Below are 20,524 nucleotides of genomic sequence, written 5' to 3'. Positions count from 1 at the left end.
CGTGTTGTTGCGGACAGACTCCCTCATTGTTTTGGAAGGATGGCCGCCTCTCAGAGTGACAGTTTTCAGAGACCACTGCAAAATGCTATGAGACTTGTCAAAGTGGCCATTCAGCTGGATACCGGCAACAAACACAAGGTACAAACATTTGAATCTTTAACCCCTCTTTGTTTGGTAGAGACATGACCCAAAGCCAATAACTGTACGCGAGATGGATGTCATTTATCTGCTGATGGATCCTGAGAACCGCAATGTTTTCCTTGTACTCCAGAACAAGTCGATTACGCCCCAAACGCGAACTTCATCCAAAATGTATTCCAGTAAAAGTAAATAAACACTAGTATCAGTTCATAAAATCTTATCAGCACTGACATGCACTGTTGACTCTTTGATATTAACTAAATCTAACGTTTGTCATTATCACCTGAAATTTGAGATTGTGGTTAAAGATTTTTCTGTTGTGCTTGGTGTACGTTTGTGTTAGAATTAGAAAAAATAATTTAAATCATCCTGTCATTCTTCACCAATGGGAGGTGGATGTGTCATTTCAAGAAATGCCCAAGCAGTTCACTGGGAACCCAGCAAAGACTATAAATGTCTGGCACTGTGTTCAACAAAATATTTCTGCCCCTCACTCACTTATGTTTTAACCATATAGGAGGCATACTGTGAATACTTGAGAAGTATTAACTACATCTCGCATGCTTTGCTCGAGGATGCAGAAATCAAACGTAAGTGTGACCTCACACCTTTATTTTGTGAAGTCATTGATACACTTGACCCAGTGTTTTCAGCTTTTTCAGACTGATTACTTCACAATAAATTTCACTTCCTTTAAGTTGTTGTTATGTGTGATGAAGCTTCTTGCTTTTAAGAAGAGTTTTAAGGAAGCGATCTTATATGTGCTTATGCCTTAGGCTTTGTATTTTGGCTTAGTCATGATGATCTTCTAGTTTGTATATCTGCTCTTGTTCACTTAAAAGGCCCTTCATAATACTACGGTAAATTTAATTAACTGAAGATGCAATTAGTACGTTAAACACATGATAATACATGATCACACATATATCTCTTGAAGAAAAGATTACATTAAATGATTCTTTAAACTCCTATTTAGATTAGACTACATCTTATCACATTGGCACGTGATTACCTTTGCAGGTGTTTTAACTGCCAGATTCATTAGACATGATAGGATTCTACCTGCAAAGCTATTGTTGTGTTGAAAAGGTAATAACTATTCAAAGTAACTTATTTTTATGTGTATCTTCTATCAGAGGAGAGTGAGATGGTGTCAGTGGAAGTGGAGAAGATGGTTAAACTGGCAGAGCAATGTTTAGAAAGAGTCAAATCATGCTTAGATAGAAGGGATGAATTGTCAGCACCAGCATCCTACTCCACACCAAACCCACTGTCATCTCTCAAAAAGACCACCGGTCCAGCCATTAATGTCAAAAATGATTCACAAATGACAGGTGAGCCATAATGTTTTTATATTTTAGGTTAAAACGGTGACACATTTTTATAAAACTGGTATCAGTCTCAATGTACTGCATGGATATTTGAAACAAATTTTTCTGTAGAAGCAGTAAATGAGGCAGCAGTGGTTTCTGAGACTCAAAGTAAACAGCAGGCCAACCTTCAACCCACCAGACACCGTAGGGTCCTTTCAGAGGGAGAGATGGGCTCCCCCTTTCTGCCCCCTGAAGTCTTCCAGAAGTTTCAGATGGTGGTTTCACAAGACAACAGAAAGTGAGTCAATGAGTTTCATAACAGTTGTTTGTATACAGAATGCAGATGAACTCTATGTAATGATGAGTGAAGAGTCTGATAATAAATTGATTATAGGGTTCAAAGCTGGCCTCTCATTGACCCTAAAAGACACTGTTTCATACAAAGGGAAATGCCAGATAACAAGCCAAAACAATATATAAATCAAAGTGAAAATATAAAACAGATAAATGTATTTCATAAATGTTAATGTCGCATTAGAGTTATTTCTGTTTTTTGACTTTTTTTTGTGTTTACTTATTGATCCATTTTGTAATCGACCCAGAAGCACTTAAAACATGCCGCTCTGTTTCAGACATTAGGTCTATATGTTAACAGAGTTATGTGAATGTTGCAATTTCAGATAGGGATCAGAAAAAGAAATGATATGTTAATATTTCAAATAAAGCATTAGGGCACATACAGTTTTAAAGGTTGGTTTTTAATCACTGTCATTTGTTTTCTTTGATGCTTCACATGACACATCATGTTTAACAACAGTTTGTTACATTCACTTCCACTAACCCAAACAATTGATCTTTCAAGGCTATCAGTTCTGAGATAATGAGTGAATCTGTTCTGCATCCATGTGAATGACGTCAATTGTACTATATGTTAATCTCTACAGCTCTATTTAAGAGCTAGTCCTACTGTCCAAAATGTTAACCATAAGATTGTACACTGTTCCTGGAACTCAGTTGGAAGAGCCTTGCACTGGCATAACAAGGCCATGGGTGAATTTCCCAGGAAACACACCTGGATTTTGTGTAAAAAGAAATGTTTTTGATAAAAGCGTTTGTCACATGCATAAATAAAATGCATAGCTCAGTTTTATACTTACATGTGTGTGACAGGGAATTAACACCTATTGAGGAGGCATCCCGTTTAAATCAGAAACTTAAGGCTAACTATGAAGCACGGCTGGCAAGACTTACTCCTGGTCAGGCCACTCAAAAGACCTCATTGGTAAGTCATAAAAAGCAAATGGGAGACAAAGTTGTGGAAAATACACTTATTAAAATGCATTTACCAAATTTACATGCTGACAGTTCCCTCCTTCAGCCCTAATAGGATTAATTTAAGGTGTGTCGGACTTCATGCGACATATGACATCAAAGCATCGTGAGATTGAGTGATCTGTGCAGCTGTAGAACCACTCTCGCGGTACTTCAATGTCATACGCAAAGCGGTCTGCGCAGTCCTGCAACGTCGAACGATCCATGCTAGCGTACCTAATTGTACGCATGCGCAGAACACTATTGACGCCACACCTCTCGTTTTAAATGGCTTTGCGCGATTCACTCAAGTTTACACGCTGTTCCAAAGGGACAGCTGTTGTTCATGTGGAATTTAGTCGGAATCGATATTAGATTCACACAAATAATATTTTATTTAGTTCCACAATCGCTTTTTTAATGAGCAACGTTGCATTTAAATATATGGTAAGCGCTTGTAATTTGGTGGAGCTTCGGTTTTGGACACACTTTTTTTTAGTTGGGACGCGAACATTGTTTGTTGTTCAGTTTTCGAGAATGATCCGGAGACGCAGAGAAACGCCAGTGGATCTCAGATTATGGAAAAAACTCAAGACATTTTGGAAGGTATAAGTTCAAACGTTACGTGTTAGTTTAACGCGACGTGAATGGTAACTAGTGACCTAAACATTATTATTGTTGTTGTTGGATATAAAATTAAAACATAAAGAAAACGAGTGACTCGTTGATTCAGACCAAGTTTGATTTTCAGAAACGCTGAGAGCTCGCAGGGTGCCGTTACAGCTGAATAGGATGTTGAAATGAATCTTCATATGAAATTAAATAAAGTTGCTTTATGGGTTTTTAAAGTGCAACGTTTAAAGCCCAAAATATATTATTTTTGGATGGATATTTGCAAAATGCATACCAAAAAAGTCCTGAGTTCATTATATCATAATTAAGCCTGTACATGAAGTAGATAAAATGTCTGCCATAAAAACTGTGTGTTTCTTTATTCAAGTTCATTATTAGACAAAATTCAGTTGTTGCTTTTTTACATTTTTTTTTCTTCCAGCTAATTGATGTTAAGCTTAAACTGAAATTATAACTTGCTTAATTTTCCTTTAATACAGACCCTCTCACTCCAAAGACAGATGATGGAGAATCTGATCATTGCCAAAGCCAGACAAGATGCTGTATCCTTCACCACCTTATGATGAGGTTTCCAGTGCCTCTCCTAAAAAAATCAGTTTTCAAGTTTCGGAAGTTGATTCGTAAAATCTATGTAAATCTATCTGATCAGGTCAGGAATGAAAAATATTAGTTTGAGGCTGTTTACACATGGTATTTTTGACTACCTCTAAATGTGGTCGAAAGTGGATATGCTCAAAACGTTTCATACATTTACACCTGTATTTAACGTCATCCACTTGTGATCCAATCGACCAAAATGCATGACGTAAACAGCCTCTTTGATGTCCTTGTGATTTGTAACTGGATTGTTTTCGTAAACTTGGTTTTTGCTTAACATCAATAACTTTATCAATATGTCCTGTGACTGTGAAAGATGTTACATAAGTATGTAAATTCAGCAAAGGGTTCGGAAGTTTATTTTGAGAATCTGGGTTCAATGTTTCACCTTTGAGATACATTTTAGGTCAGGACTGTCTTGAAAGAAAAGAGTGAAAATCTTTAGGAAAAAATTAGGAACGTCACCAAATCTGACCTTTGGTACTTTCTATGCAAAGCAAATTATTTATGCTTTTATAGTTTTATGGTTCATTTATCAATCATGGTTGATTTATCAGTCATGGGTCATTTATCAATCATGGTTCGTTATTTATGTAGGTTTAATGCACTACCCCTATTAAATTCTAGTAGAATGTGGACTTTTTTGGGGGGAATGTGGATTTTGAGAAACTATTGCATATGTTATTTATTCTTTATTTGAGTAAAATGAGAACTTTTCAGACCACGAGGAGTTTTCCTAAATGTTAACAGCTTCAAAGAAAAATGGAGGAGAGGAGACTTCGCCTTCAGGAAGAAGCAAACAGGTAAGTTTTAGGTCTTATGCCAAATGCATAAGTTAGTTGCTTATTCATAGTGTCATGCTGAATATTTCATAGTTGTCATTTGTGTTGTATGTGACATTTTTAAGCAGTTATATAAGAAGTCAACGGTCAATAAAACTGCTGTTTTTACACATCCAGGCTTTCACAATCGAACTTATATTATAAAATGTCCTGGCTGTTTCAAGCTTTATTAATGGTAGTAAATGGTGCTTCTGATTTGAAGCCCAAAAAAGTCCATCCATCCTTCACAGAAGTAATCCACACGTCTCCAATGTCTTAATAAAGGTCTTCTGAGGGCAATTGATGCAATTTTATAAGAAAAAAAATCAATATTTAAAATATTTCAAACTAAATTAACTAGCTCCATTGCTTATGCAATGGTCTGTGCATAGTAAGGATAAATTTAACATCTATAACTTTGGTTCATATGATCAGTAAGAAAGTATGTGCTCAATTAAAGCTGTGTTTCTGCCTCCAGGCGATTTGCAAACTGTAACATAATGACGCCCGAGGAAGAAGAGCAGAGAGTTTTATATGCAAGTGTGCTTGAATACGAGCAGGATAATGTGAGTATGTTACCACTGTAACCATTTGGGCTTCGTTTTTTCTTGCATCAGTATCATTCTTTATTGCTTCATTTTTAGGAATGGCCCAAAGTTTGGAAAGCTAGATTGAAAAAGAGCCCGAATGATCCAACACTTGTTTCAGGTCTTATCAGCTGTCTTCTTGGGTAAGTTTTTGTATCGGTCTGTGCATTCAAAAATGTGCATTAAAAACTTTTTAATCTCTTATCAAGTCACTCCTTTCTTTACTGGTCACAGCTGCCCAGATCACCCAGTCATGCAACTACTGAAAAAACTTCAATACAGCGTGTATAACCGACTGTACCCCATTGTGAATCAGCGTGTTCCTCTAAGCCCAATGCCTGGTCGCTCACTACATTTAAAACCTTCACAAAGTGCCCAGAGCTTGCTTCTCTCCGACAGATCGTTGTCCCCACAGCAGCAACCGAGCCCACTTAAATCTGCTCTAACACACAGCTTATCCGACGCCTCCATCTCCCTTTCCCCGTCCCATGATCTCAACGCAAATGACACGAAGTCAGAGACGGAGCTTGAGTACAACCCATCTCAAGTTCCCACGGATCGGGAAAACTCTTTTGAGGATCTGGAGCAGTTTCTTACTCAGCTGGACTGGGTTCCTTCTCACAGCTGTGATGACATGGACCCTGATGTGACCTTTGACTCGCAGCTGGACATAGAGTCTCATGTTCAAGATCTTGAGGAGCGTGCTCTGAAAGAACATCTAAAATCCATAGTCAAGGATATCCACAATGCCATTGGTAATTTTATGTTTGAGTTTTATTGCATTGCTGTAGAAACACTGGCTGCAGTTACTGTATATACACAATGTCTTGTTTGTTCTGGGCTGTTGTGATTTGCTGCTTTCTATAGGTGAGACTCTAGATGGTTTATGTAATGTGATTTTAGCATTCATAGAATCCCTTGTCATATGCAGTTGGGATTTATATGGTTTTATCATGCGTGTATCTTGCGCCATCACTGGCATCTCTATGCCTTAACTCATCACGTTTGTCAAAAGAGTCCTTTTATGATATACTAGATTACTAATGTTCAATATGTTAATGGATTTATCTGTGTGTGAAACAGATCGCCTGTTGTCTTTATGTCTTCTTTCATTTGAATGTCTCAACACTGCAACTTCAAAGGACCATTGTGTGGCGAGTATAGAGGAAGTCTTCTTCACCCCCATTTGGCACCCTCTGTTTGCACTTTTCAGGTACTGTCACATCAGTTCTTATTAAAGGTCCCGTTCTTTCTGTGTTTTTGCTTTGATTGTATTTACAGTGCGCAATAAAACATGTTTATGTTTCGCGTGTAAAAAAACGTGGTATTTTTCACACAATTTATTTATCTGTTTTCACTGTCCTCAAAATGGGCTGATGTCTTCCTTGTTCTATGAAGTCCCTCCTTCAGAAATACATATGGAGTTCTGATTGTGTAGTTTGTTTAGTGTGTTGTGATTCGATAGCAGCTTAGCTTGCCGTTAGCTTAGCTGGTGACTGACGTATTCCTGTGGGTGGAGGTTAGTCAAAAAACTAAGCAGGAAGTAAAGGACTGTAGTCCAAACCGGCCGTTCTCTGTAGGCTTTGAAAGGCGAATCCTGTTAAAGAAAATATATATCGCCTGGCAGTGAACTTTGAGCTTTATCATTTTACAGGTATTATTTATGCTTTTATAGCAACATTACACACTACTAGGGTTTAAAAAATAGGATCAGAAAGAACGTGACCTTTTAATATTTGTGTGCATGTATATTCATATTGCATTCGAGTCATGGTTTTATTTGCTGCAAAGTTTTGGTGGCAAGGTAATGGCGTATGTCATCTTTTAAATGGGTATGACTTTACATAACCACTGGTTTTAGATTGTCTGAATAGACATTTGTTCCAAGCTAGCTTTTAATTAAATTGTTGAATTTAATGGTAGATATTCGAGGGTTATGATTATATGCATTCACACACTGAGCAGTAGATGGCACTCTTAAACTAAAAGCAGCAGTCATAACTTTGAATTATAGAAATGTTTCTCAGTTTTGGGATGTTTTTTTACAGCCATCACTTCTTTTACAACTGCTTTCCAAAGCATTTTATACATGATATTAGTTGTAGCATATTCATTGAATAGGTGGCATTCAATGCGTATGTGACCCTGTCACTAAAATCGAGGATAAAGTCTTATAATCTAATGAAATTTGGTGCATCAAATTTGAATGTTATTTGCATTGTTTATATAAAATGATTTTATGTAGAAACCGTAAATCACAAAAAATGACTTTAGCTGAGTTATGTACAACTGTTCTAAAGGAGAAAATCTGACTTTTTTTCTGTTTAAGTGCTATATTTGGGTCCCCAGTGCTTCTATCAACCTAGAAAATGTGAAATGAACAGTTTTTGTAAACAATTCTCTGCAAGCATGTGAAAAAAATAGGTCACATCAATTTGTCTCCCCTTGTGAGGTCAGAAGGGGATAATACTGCCCCTTTATCTGACCTATCCAACCAGGGCACTGTCATTTAGTGCAGAGATCAGCTCATTTTAAAACTGCAAATTTTTGCTCACACCTACAAAAGTGGCAATTTTAACATGCTATAATAAATTATCTATATGGTATTTTGAGCTAAAACTTAATGCGTACTTTGGGGACATCAAAGATTTATTTGACATCTTAAAAAAGTCTTGATTTGGTTTTATATATTTGTTTTATATACGTTATTATGATTTCTTTGTTAGACAAGTGCATAGGGAACGGGAGATGACTGTTGAGAGCAGCATGCGTCTTCATCGCAATGTTTCACCTGGTGATGTTGGTATAGCATCCAAATTGTTCCCCAGAGATCCAGCTGTGCTGCCTGGCTCCTACCCATATGAAACGGCTGTGCATGAGTTGAAACTTGTATGTAGAGACTGTTGTCCTCAGAAAAAACTGGAATGTATAGGTAAGCCATCTAATTTACTTGACGTGTTATCAGAGACGCTTTTTGTTTGTTATTGCAGTGCTTTATGTACAAAGATGCTTTGTTCACAGGTCACAAATGTTATGCTATGTTTTTGTTTAAATAACTTGTTTCTTTGCAGTTCGCACCTTACGAATTATCTGCGCCTGTGCAGAAGAGTATCACCTACTTCAAGAAAGTGACCTTGCACATAGATCGGCAGCAATGTGAGTATAAACATCATATTTTGCTCTGTTTTTATAAAAAGTTTGTTCAAGTTCAGACTTTAAAATGACCTCCTGCGTATGTGCTGATCCTGTGTCAGACTTCATCAGACACCACAGGGGCCAAAGCGTGACAAGGGGTTGCGTCTCGACCGCCTCATCCCTGCAGGGTGCCCAGGGCTAACTTTCTTTCTAAGTGGGTCGCCCTGTCTGGATTTTGGAACACACTTTGGCTTTTATGCGCATTGAGAGGGGGTCAGTGTGTCAAACTCCTGCGGGACAGTGAGAGTTGAGTTCCAAAGTAATTGATCTATTTATTCCAACCAAAACTTTGGCTGACACGATGCATCTTTCTTTCCAAGAAATTGAGATATGTCCTTGAATGTGTTTTGAAGTGGTGATCATTTGCATCACAGTAGCTACTGACCAATATATTGATGTCTGTCCAGCTTGCATCCGATTTTTTTATTTAGTTTTTTGCAGGTGTTTTTGGCTGTTACATCATCTTGCTATTTTTTTATCATGATCGCCACATTTGTGACTTAATATCTAGAAAATAAATACTGTGAGAATAGTGGCACAGTAGGGGAAAGCAGGGGTGAAAGTACAATTTTTCAGAAAAACTTAAAGTAGCACACAGGTGAGTCAAAGGTTACACAACAAAACAAGAGAGATTTTTGTGTTACACTTATTTTTATTAAATATACATGACTATGACCTCGTTAATATGTAACTGCAAACATATTTTGTAATTTATCTTTGTAAAAAAGAATGAAATTACATTACATTTTAATTTAAATTTTCAGTTTTATCAAATGTTTCAAAAGCAACCAACAGTACAAACTTAAATTGTTGAGAATAAAAAAAAATCAACAGTTTGAACATTATGAAAATCATTGATAATATAAAAAATTGATAATATAAATAAATAAATGATGCCATTTTGGACAAGCTGGTGGGTCTGCAGAGTTTAAGTACGGTAGTTTAATTTAAAGGAACATGCCAACTTTTGGGGGTTTTAGCTAATTCACCATATCCCCCAGAATTAGATAAGTCCATACATAACTTTTTCATTTCCATGTGTGCCGTAACTCTATCTGACAAACCCACTGCTAGCCTAGCTTAGCACAAAGACTAGAAGTAAATGGCTCCAGCTATCATACTGCTCCCAATGACAATATAACGCCAACATTTTCCCATTTATATGCCCAAGTAGCAGTGCTTCACCTTCTGAGAATACAGTTCCCAGTATGTATACGGTTAAAAGATGGCCGTGGCTCTATGACCTTGTTATTTGTACACGCGGTGACTATAGAAAAAATTGCAACATATAAATGGAAAATGTTGGTGTTATATTGTCACTTATTGGGAGCAGTTTGCTAGCTGGAGCCATTTACTTCCAGTCTTTGTGCTAAGCTAGTGGTGGGTGCATAAGACTGAGTTACAGCATCTAACTAGGACATATCTAACTATGGGGGACATGATGAATAAGCTAAAATCCCAAAAAGTTAAACACACAAAAGGTGTTCCTTTAAGACTGAGCACTGGGTTGAAAATAGCATTTATTTAGAGTGGATATCCCAGCTTACATCCTGCCGCAAAAACACGGTTTTTGTGTGTTGATTTCTTCAGTTTAGGTATATCAGAGTGATTGTACTTGGCTCAGAGGCAGAGAGGATCTGTTCATCGCGTGCTGCTAGGCCTGTCTAGCAGCTCCATAATCTCCCACAGAGACCTCCGTGTCAGCTTCACTTACTTTGTGTTGGAAATTTAAGATGTTTCCACCCCACTCAACTGTGATAGTAAAAGCACAAGCACACGCCAGCATCTTGTAAATGGAAAAACCGGGGGCCGTTATGATGTCTGTAACCTCTTGTTTTCGCCACACCCCGCCAAACCCATCAAACAATCTCCAGCTGTCCTGTGCAATGGTCACATTTATACGTTGGTCCCCAGTGTCATGTACATTCAGTAATATAGGCCATAAGACCTTATTTGACTTTACTGTGCAGGCGTATTACTGTGGGGACTGGCATACGTAATGTGATTGTATTGGCAACGAAAAGGAAAACTCAGAGTATGCTATAGTTTGGCATTTGAGAGTGCATACCGTGTTGCAGATGTGTTGATTTGTAATAGAAGCGATTTTATCGCGTCGTAACCTGCCACTCATCTAGTGGAGAAATTGTAGGTTGTTTATGGTTGGCAAGCTATGACGCAACTTGGCATGTAATTATAGAAATGGTTCTTACTTTGAAATGTTAAATTGATGTGATGTCACACACTGCTTTTTAAAAGTCACTCATTCAATCATATTTAGAAAGTTTGTTTTTATGTTGAGATTTAAAATGAAATTTACTTTTCTCTAATTTTATTTATTTAAAAGCACTATTACCTAATTAAAAAAGTTGATAGTTTTTTTTTTGCAGAATAACAACAATGATGTCCTCTAACAATAAAATTAAATACTTATTGTGCAAGATTTTGGTTATACTGCCCACCCCCAACACTCATGTTGGTTCTTGCCAGAGCAAGGTTGATTGGTGAATCTGATGGCGTGGGTTCATATATTTGGGTGTTTCCCGCTCCCTGCTTGAACTTGGGTTCAAAAATGATTAGGGATCCCAGTAGAAGCGTTGCTTCGTGAGACTTGCCCTGGTTTCGCCCCGGTTGCAAGGCCAAGCGCATATTGTCTTTGTTTTACTTTAAAGTTTGTGTTTGGTTGTGAAGGAAAATGTGAATGTTCTCATGCATGCGTGAACATGAACAATTTAACCATTCTCACCATTTCTTTCGGTTGCTCTGTTCTATTGTCTCTTTTTTTCCATTTCGGGATTGCATTTGCACACAGGATTCATATTGCTTTTCCCCTCTGTACAGCGATAGCGATCAGTTGATGTGATTGTATTTCTTAGTTTGATTCTTTTGTCTTGCACAAAGGGAGCATATTTGTCTTCATCATAGGCATCCTCTCTTTTATGCACTTGCTTGCATATTTTGCTATACTGTCTCCCATGTGTCATTTTACCGCTCACTGCTTCAAGGAAAACATTTTGGCTGGTTTGCATTTGCACGGATTGTGCCATCATTTAACAGGCTTCAACAAGCTGATGACTGTGTCATCCCCAGCACGCCTTTGGTTTGCGTGAGTCTTATTTTTGATAAACCTATATTAGCAGAGAGGATTGTGATAAAATACCGAACTATTCTCACCTGTGTGAAACATATCGGGTGTCCCGCAGGAAAGGGGACACCCAGCTACTTTCTCACGCAAGTGCACTCGCTGTTACGTGATCCATTAATGTAATCTGTCACTTTTTGTGAGGGCAGATGCCATATTAATTTGAAGCAAAGAAAAGTACATCTTTGGGGGATGATTAAACAAAGGTACTACCTCATACTATGTCGCGTGACTTGGTTACCTGGATACTTTTTGGTGATGCGTTGGCTAAATAATCAAGATCAAGTTACGCACTGGTACAATTCATTGATTCCTTGCTGGATTGTGTTTTTTATATTAGGTTAAAGTCCAAGATCAAGGTCCACCTGGGTGTAGTAATTGTGATAACTGTGTATAAATTGCTTGGTTTATAAGATTTCTAATTTCTGTCTCTCTCTCTTTCTCAGAGGTGCTGATGACCTGCTGCCCATCCTGGCGTTTGTGGCTTTAAAGAGCGAAATGCCTCAGCTGGTGTCTGAATGTGCTGCGCTGGAGGAGTTTATTCATGAGGGGTGCGTCCTCAACATCATTAACATCCATCTATATTAACTGAGATTGAATGTTGATATTTGCCAAAAAAATCATTGGTTTGATTCCCAGGGAATGCAGGTGCAAATCTGTAGCTTGAATGCACAGTCTTAAAGCGATAGTTCACCCAAAAATAAAAATTCTTTCATTTATTCACTCTCATTTTGTTACAAACCTGTATACATTTATTTTTTCTGATGAACACAAAGGAAGAAATTTTGAGAAATGGTTGTAACCAAACCTTACCTGGACCCCATTTACATCCATAGTATTCTTTTTTCCTACTATAGTAGTGAATGGGGTCCACGAACGGTTTGGTTACAAACATTTTTCAAAATATCTTCCTTTCCCTTCTTATCCCTTTAACTCTTTCACCGCCAGCGTTTTAAAAAAAAGTTGCCAGCCAGCACCAGCGTTTTTCATGATTTTCACCAAAGTTTAATGCCTTCCAGAAAATGTTTTTCTTTAAATATATAAACATACAATATACCAAATGAAAGAACAGCCCCTCTGCTTTCAAAAAAAAAAACGTTTCATCCTACCTTCAGTGGTTCTTTTGTAATCAGCTTTTGAATATGGGTAGGTTTCTGCAAAAACACTACATTTTGAGCAAAAAGCAGAGATAATTAAATGTTTGTGACGGACTTTTCATAGAGATCCCATTCAGAGCGATCTTTAACTCTTTCCCCGCCATTGACGAGATATCTCGTCAATTAAGAGAAAACGCTTCCCCGCCAATGACGAGATTTTCCGTCTTTCCGCAATACCGCTATTATCCACCAGGTGGCGCCCTTCCGCAACTTTTTAAAACCGGAAGTATTGCCCTATGGCAAGCTGCTGCATGTCCGTGTCTGTTTTAACTCTTTCACCGCCAGCGTTTTAAATGGGATCTCTATGAAAAGTCCGTCACAAAAATGGAATTATCTCTGCTTTTTACTCAAAATATGGTGTTTTTGCAAAAACCTACCCATATTCAAAAGCTGATTGCAAAAGAACCACTAAAGGTAGGATGAAACGGTTTTTTTTGTTTGAAAGCAGAGGGTCTGTTCTTTCATTTGGTATATTGTATGTTTATTTATTTAAAGAAGAACATTTTCTGGAAGGCCTTAAACTTTGGTGAAAATCATGAAAAACGCTGGCGCTGGCTGGCAACTTTTTTTAAAACGCTGGCGGTGAAAGAGTTAAAACAGACACGGACATGCAGCCGCTTGCCATAGGGCAATACTTCCAGGTTTAAAAAGTTGCGGAAGGGCGCCACCTGGTGGATAATAGCGGTATTGTGGAAAGACGGAAAATCTCGTCATTGGCGGGGAAGCGTTTTCTCTTAATTTACGAGATATCTCGTCAATGGCGGTGAAAGAGTTAAGTAGCATGGTATATTTGTAGCAAAAGCCAAAAATACATTATGGGTCAAAATGATATTCTTTTATTCAAAAAATTATTACGATATTATTGTAAAGATCATATTCCATAAAGATATTTTGGAAATTTCCTACTGTAAATGTATCAAACCTTTATTGGTGTGGTTTGCTAAAGATTTCATTTGGACAACTTTAAAGGATATTTTCTCTATTTTCCCTCAGATTTACAGTAATTTGTATCTCGGCCAAATGTTGTCCTATTTTAACACTTACTTAATCAGCTTTCAGATGATGTATAAATCTCTATTTGAATTTGGTTTTGTGGTTCAGGGTCACAAATGCATAATGTAAAAAAATTAGTAGTTTGACAACTATCATGTACACATTGTCATAAGTATACAATAAGGGTGTCACGATTTTGATTTGATTTCGAACTTTGAATTAAAAAACGGAATCGCTGATGCTACGCCCCCATGTCACTTCCAGTCGGCTTGCCAAGCGAGGAAAAAACACCTGTTGAGTGCTGCAAGTCAACCTCCTCTAACTTAGCTAGCTACAGCCAGTTAAAAGATAGCATGGCAGATGCAGGAGACACCATGTGAGCTGCTCTTTACATGGGAATCTTAGAACAGCACGCGCGTGCACAACATTTAAACATGACTTATTGGGGTATAGTCTCACAATCTCATCTGACAGTAATAAAAACACATTTTTAACTCTTTCACCGCCAGCGTTTTTAAAAAAAGTTGCCAGCCAGCGCCAGCGTTTTTCATGATTTTCACCAAAGTTTAATGCCTTCCAGAAAATGTTTTTCTTTAAATAAATAAATAAACATACAATATACCAAATGAAAGAACAGACCCTCTGCTTTCAAACAAAAAAAAACGTTTCATCCTACCTTTAGTGGTTCTTTTGCAATCAGCTTTTGAATATGGGTAGGTTTTTGCAAAAACACCATATTTTGAGTAAAAAGCAAAAATAATTCCATATTTGTGACGGACTTTTCATAGAGATCCCATTCAGAGCGATCTTTAAAACAGACACGGACATGCAGCAGCTTGCCATAGGGCAATACTTCCCGTTTTAAAAAGTTGCGGAAGGGCGCCACCTGGTGGATAATAGCGGTATTGCGGAAAGACGGAAAATCTCGTCAGTGGCGGGGAAGCGTTTTCTCTTAATTGACGAGATATCTCGTCAATGGCGGGGAAAGAGTTAAGATGCAAAGTACAGATGTTCATCTGACAGGAATTTATGTTTTATCAGGTATATGCGTGAACCATATTTTTCCACTGGCAGCATGACTAACATGGCAGGGCATCTCCGGGTTCAATGTCAGATATTATATTTTTCATAAAAGTCTAGTCTAAAAATGGCATAGCATTTTTTGTGCTTTCAAAAAGAATGTAAAAATCGAGAATCGAATCGTGATTTATCGAAAATGTAATCGAATCAAGGATTTGTACAATCATGACGCCCCTAGTTTACAATAATTGCTATCTGATATAAGAAGTTTTCTAGAGTAATGGGAGCAAAAAAATTTCATTTGGGATATTTAACATACAGGGTAACCAATCAGATATCTTTCCAGACATGTTATTTAAAATAAACTGGCCAATAGTGGAGGTGCCAATCAACAAAACTGAATATTTTTGATAAAGTCCATTCTATGATTTATGTGATATAGTTTACTCAAATTTAATTTCTGTCATGTACTGTATGTTTTTCCTACTATGGAAATCACTGGGTACCATCAACAGTGTAGTTGCCATCATTTATCAAAATTCTTCTTTTGTGTTCAATATAAAAAGAAACTCACAAATGTTGAGGCTGAGTAAATAATGACATTTTTTTGGGGGGGGTGAACTATCCCTTTACGAAATGTAAATACTTTCAAAGAAACTTACTGTAGTCTGTTTGATATAATGCAATTGCTAGTGGCATCTTCAGTCACTCTTAGACTCTCAAACTTTTGGCTTATTTTGCTTCAAGCTGTTAAAATAAAAACCTGGCTTGTCAAATTTCATCTCATGCCCTGATGTTAATTTGGCTAATTCAAGCCATTGGGGCATCCATCAAGCATCGACAGTACAAGCCGCGCCCTGTGCCAATAATCAAAATGTGTCATCTTTCGCACCCTCTGATTCTGTTCACACATATTTTATTTGGCTACCGAGAAGAAAAATCCCCTCCAGTCTGAACTTGTTTTAATAAAAAAAACTTAAAACAAACAAAGTGCTTATTTGTAAAGTGAATCCAATTTTGATGGCAACATTGAAGGATTTTGAAACGCCAGATCTCAGCGTGTGAGGGCGACCTTTCGACCCGTTTCCTGAGCGGCGTTGTGGGTATTCGTGCCACCCCTCCTGCCCTGTATCCTTGCGTGTCTACAACTACCACAGCCCTGAGCTCTGTTTATCAGTGTAAAACCAGACATTTTTACAGGCTGGTTAGATTGGCACTTAACAGGGAATGTTGCGATATTCTGGTTTGGGTTTCCCTGTCAATAAAAATACGAATAAAATCTCGTTAGATGTTTATGCTGCTCAGTGGCTTGGAAGCCTGTGCGGACCTCTCCTCGTAAAAAATAAAGTTGTGATAGGGTTTTATTTCTTGCTGAGGCACAGTCAGACAGGATCTTTATATATTAGCATAGCCCCGTGTAAAGGTGTCTAACAAACCTTTGAACCGAATTGTATTATTATATCTTTGACTCTTTCACTGCATTCTTCTCTCTTCTTTTTCTTGGGTTCAGCTTGATTTCGTGTCTTGGTCTCATTAGCAGATGAGTTCACTCGAAGTTGACCCTTTATGGGGGTGGTATTGTTTTCCCTTGTGAGACGAATCCCCAGTCATGTTTGTTTATGTCTACAGGTATCTGATCGGAGAAGAGGGTTACTGCTTGACTTCAATGCAGAGTGCGCTGACTTATGTGGAGTCACTGCTTTTGGGTGGAGCCCCACCGCCGGCTACCAAACCTACGTGAGGCAGGTGAGCCAGTAACAGTTTCAGATTAATACTTTAGGTTCCGTGCATCACGTGTGGCTCTGTTTCTAAACCTAGTGTGCTATGTAGTGCCTACATGGGTAGCCTGTAGCAGCATCCATTAAAAGAAGTAATTCATTTGTTGTCGAACTTTCCCTCAACTTTCAGTTGGGTATGGATTTTTAATCACACGGTGGTGTTTTTTCTTGGCCATACTCCCAACTAGGAAAAGAGAAATTTGATCAAGTTCAATCAGTTATATAATTCCTGTGTTACTGGTTGAGCATTAAGTTATTAGTGCAAAAGGTTGTGGGTTCGATCCCATGCATACAATGCATTACAAGGTATACATTTTATCAGTGAGAAGTCGATAAAAGCATATGCTGCATGCATTAATGTAAACACAAATCATTCTAACATCAAAACCCGTGATGTGATTATCCAATTTTTTTTTTCAAACATTTAACTTACCAGAAGACGCCTGTTTAGCAGTCGCTTACACCAGGGGTTTTCAAACTGTGGTCCGGGGACCAACATTTTTTTATTACAATTATTTTTATTATATATACATTCCAGAATCCTTTTATATTTTCTTTGTATGTAGTGTGTATCTATTTGCAGTCCCCTTTAGGGATGCACCGATACCGATACTGGTATCGGGTATCGGCCTCGATACCACATTTTTTAAAGTACTCGTTAAAAGTCCCCCGATACCAGGGATCGATACCACGGTCTGAGAAATGTCTATGTTTGAGCGGCGTGTAAGGGGTTAATGCCTCTTGTCCAAAGAGGCAGAGTTTACAACAAACTGGAAAACAAGTGCCTTGTTTTTTTGTTAAATTATATGACTAAAGCTGTTACCTGTAAATTTAAATCATGTTTTTTATTAAGTACTCTGTATCGGTATCGGCAAGTACTCGTTCTCGTATTCCAAAAAAGTGGTATCGGTGCATCCCTAGTCCCCTTTATTTCACTTATTGGGGTTTGTAAGGCAGGATTTCAAGATTTATTATGAAAGTTGCTGCTCTACAAATACATTTGAATAAAAGATGTATCTCTTAATATTTATACATCCAACATTACTGTAGCCAATTATATATTCATTAAACATAAGGCAAAAATCCATTTGGACTAATTTGGGTAAAAATGTGATGAAAACCACTATTTTCTGTTACAAACTTTCACATAGCATCTTTAGGTTATAATGACATAAATTCTAATCCATGATTTGATTTTCAACAATTTATTATAAAAACTGATTATTTTAAACGCAAAATGCAATAAATCCATGACAAGTTTTTTTTTTCAAAATGCTATAAATCTATTGAATCAATATATATACATGTGCATTCATCTTTGCCATGTTATATTCATTTAGTTAACTAGTGGTATACATTGATTAAAAAATAAACATTAATGGCATTAATATAACACTTTGTCATATTAATAACACTGTCATTGCTGCTGTCATCCTTAGGACGTCGTCGCTGAACTTTTTGAAAGCAATCAGCTGTAAAATGTTTTGGTCCTGCGCGATTTTTCCTCTTCGCTTAAAATAATGGAAAGTTTTTCTTAAGATCCCCTGGCGTAAATGGTATACTGATTAAAGGTATACCTTGTAATGCATTGTATGCATGGGATCGAACCCACAACCTTTTGCACCAATAACGTAATGCTTAACCAGTAACATGGGAATTATGTAACTGATTGAACTTGATCAAATTTCTCTTTTTGTTAGCATGACTGAAGCTTGGTGCATTTTTCCGTCTCCCGAGTGCCTCTCACGTAAATTTAAATTTTGATGGCTTAGGTTTCTTCCTCGCCACAGAAAACCACCACAGGTTTATCAATGCCATCAAAATTACTATTTTGTTTTTGTTTGTTTGTTGATCACGAAGTACAAAGTAGATGAGGAAAACTAGGACTCTGTGTGTATTCAAAGCTCCTCCATTGTTGTTTACAATGCGTGTTGAATGGTGCGCTGTGATTTCTTGAGCGGATTTATTGCATTCTGCAGAGGAGGACGTTTGTCGGGTTTTGGGGAAAAAAGGGAGAAAAGATGGCAGAATAACACGACGGATATCGGATTTTGCATAAAATTAAGAATTTGCTTTTTAATACGGACTTTGTCGGTAACTAATTGTTTTTTTTTTAAATCCCATTTATTGCGTTTTGGAACCAAACTCTTCATATATATATTTTAAGTAGGCAATCCCTCACAAAATGTTTGTCTTATTTGGGGTCCTTGGCATCAGAAAGTTTAAAAACCCTTGGCTTATACTAGCGTGCCTCACATTAAGACACACTCCTGCTGCCATCCGCTTAAGTCCTATCATCCATTCATCACAGAGGTTCTTAAATGAAACAATAGGAGAGGGAGTTACTGGGTGGTACTTTTGAATAACATCCAATTTGCTGCTCTCTTACCTTCATGGATTGATTACATTGACCTTACTGAACTTTGAACTAAACTTGAGAAAGGCAAAGTTTCAATTTGAGGTCGAGTTACTGAAATAATGATAGCCTACGGTGGCTTAAGTCTTAATTAGATTACCCAATGGAGACTGTTATACATGCCAAAATGTCAAACAAAACTTTTTGACTGACGATGCTTTTTAGTCACACTTTAACAGTATTGTCTGTTACACAGAAACTAAAGTAGCTGGCTGGCTTACATTCTTCTTATTAATTAGAACCATTTGTTTTCCGGTTCTAGGTGTCCAGCCAGCGGTAAGGTCTTATCTTGTTTTGACGGTGCTCAGGAGATGCTGACCACAGAGATCTCCTCTGCACAGCCTGTTTAATCCCAAGTAAAATCTTCTTCGGATGCTGCTCTCGCGCTCGGGAAGCCGAAGGTCGCACGCGTTTCAATGCATTACGGGCACCACCGTGCGAATTCATGAGAATGTGATTAGAAATGAGATCTGTGTGACAAAATCTCATTTATTTGTAATGAAATGAGGCAGATGTTATAAAGGGACTTTGCTTTGTTATTCGAAATGAATTCCAGTATCCTGCTTTTTATATACCAGTCTTGGTGATTTTTATATTTGTCCGAGCATTTCATATAGTGAATTTTATGAATTAAGGAGCACTAAAGCACTACTGGCATTTGGCATTCTGTAACCTATTTATGACAAGAACCATAAGCAAATTGCCATTGATGTTGTTTTAGCTCAGAATTTTAGCTTTTGGAGGAAAAGTTGCGCTTGTTAGTCCAAAATTATTGAAATATTGCCTTTTTTTGTAGCCTGAGCTGTGCAATTCTCTTGCAAGTCAATATACCACTATACATATATGCATCATGTTCGTGTATGATTCTTGTTCAGCAACAGTAATAGATTTTAGAATTTTAAAATGTTTAAATGCCTTTTCACTCTGAAAGGAGTCTGAAATCAATGTGAAAAAAATATCCAAAAAACTAATGCTGCTGTACCATCTATCAGTCTCCTCGTGCTGTGAGGGGATTTAGTATAAAATCCACAATCTCTGATTTCAGGGGATTTGGTATAAGATCTGTAATGTTTGTGTACAAATTTATTAATATATCTCTAAATAAATATATATTTATATGTTGTGTTTTAATGCAGATCGTTTTAGATACTGCTGTTGCCATATGTTTTGTTGTGGGAATATTAATAGCTTGAATGTTAACAAAATCGTCTCTTGTGCTTGAGAGACGGCGACCATGTATTTTTACTAAACCTTCCCAGGGTTCTTTGTCTCGGATCACATCAATTCTCAAGAGATGAAGAATGCACGTGGGCATGGTTTAGAAGTGCATGGCATGTAATTATGAAACAATAAAGACTCTTTAACCCTTTCCCCTGCTTCCCTTTCTTCTATATTGTAAATGCAAAATGGGGTTAAAAAAATA

At 37.4% G+C, this 20,524-nt stretch overlaps 1 protein-coding gene across 2 annotated transcripts; it reads left to right on the top strand.

Annotated features, from left to right (window-relative positions):
- The first annotated feature begins 20 nt into the window (after window positions 1-20).
- Window positions 21-20,470, top strand: vps9d1 (VPS9 domain containing 1). 2 transcript variants are annotated; one of them, XM_065283447.1, is made up of 16 exons: window positions 21-138; window positions 659-731; window positions 1,278-1,475; window positions 1,584-1,752; window positions 2,625-2,736; window positions 3,878-3,940; window positions 4,746-4,798; window positions 5,295-5,382; window positions 5,461-5,546; window positions 5,638-6,158; window positions 6,487-6,616; window positions 8,130-8,335; window positions 8,475-8,559; window positions 12,184-12,288; window positions 16,537-16,649; window positions 19,364-20,470. In XM_065283447.1, exons 1-15 carry the CDS (start codon window positions 40-42, stop codon window positions 16,646-16,648), a joined length of 2,100 nt encoding a protein of 699 aa, XP_065139519.1. In that variant the 5' UTR covers window positions 21-39; the 3' UTR covers window position 16,649; window positions 19,364-20,470. The 2 variants fall into 2 exon arrangements, with proteins under 2 accessions (XP_065139519.1, XP_065139518.1); XM_065283446.1 differs by having other exon boundaries at window positions 16,537-16,653.
- Window positions 20,471-20,524: the final 54 nt, after the last annotated feature.

The sequence above is a fragment of the Paramisgurnus dabryanus genome, chromosome 9 (genome assembly GCF_030506205.2).
Source record: "Paramisgurnus dabryanus chromosome 9, PD_genome_1.1, whole genome shotgun sequence".
NCBI classification, from domain to species: domain Eukaryota; kingdom Metazoa; phylum Chordata; class Actinopteri; order Cypriniformes; family Cobitidae; genus Paramisgurnus; species Paramisgurnus dabryanus.
Note: the sequence above shows the minus strand (reverse complement) of the source record. Positions and strands in the feature narration are given on the sequence as shown.

Bases quoted from the DNA above. Each gene is read 5' to 3' on its own strand.
- vps9d1 (XM_065283447.1), top strand. From the start codon at position 40: ATGGCCGCCTCTCAGAGTGACAGTTTTCAGAGACCACTGCAAAATGCT. The intron at 139-658 runs GTACAAACATTT...TTAACCATATAG, and splicing joins ATACCGGCAACAAACACAAG to GAGGCATACTGTGAATACTT. The intron at 1,476-1,583 runs GTGAGCCATAAT...ATTTTTCTGTAG, and splicing joins AAATGATTCACAAATGACAG to AAGCAGTAAATGAGGCAGCA.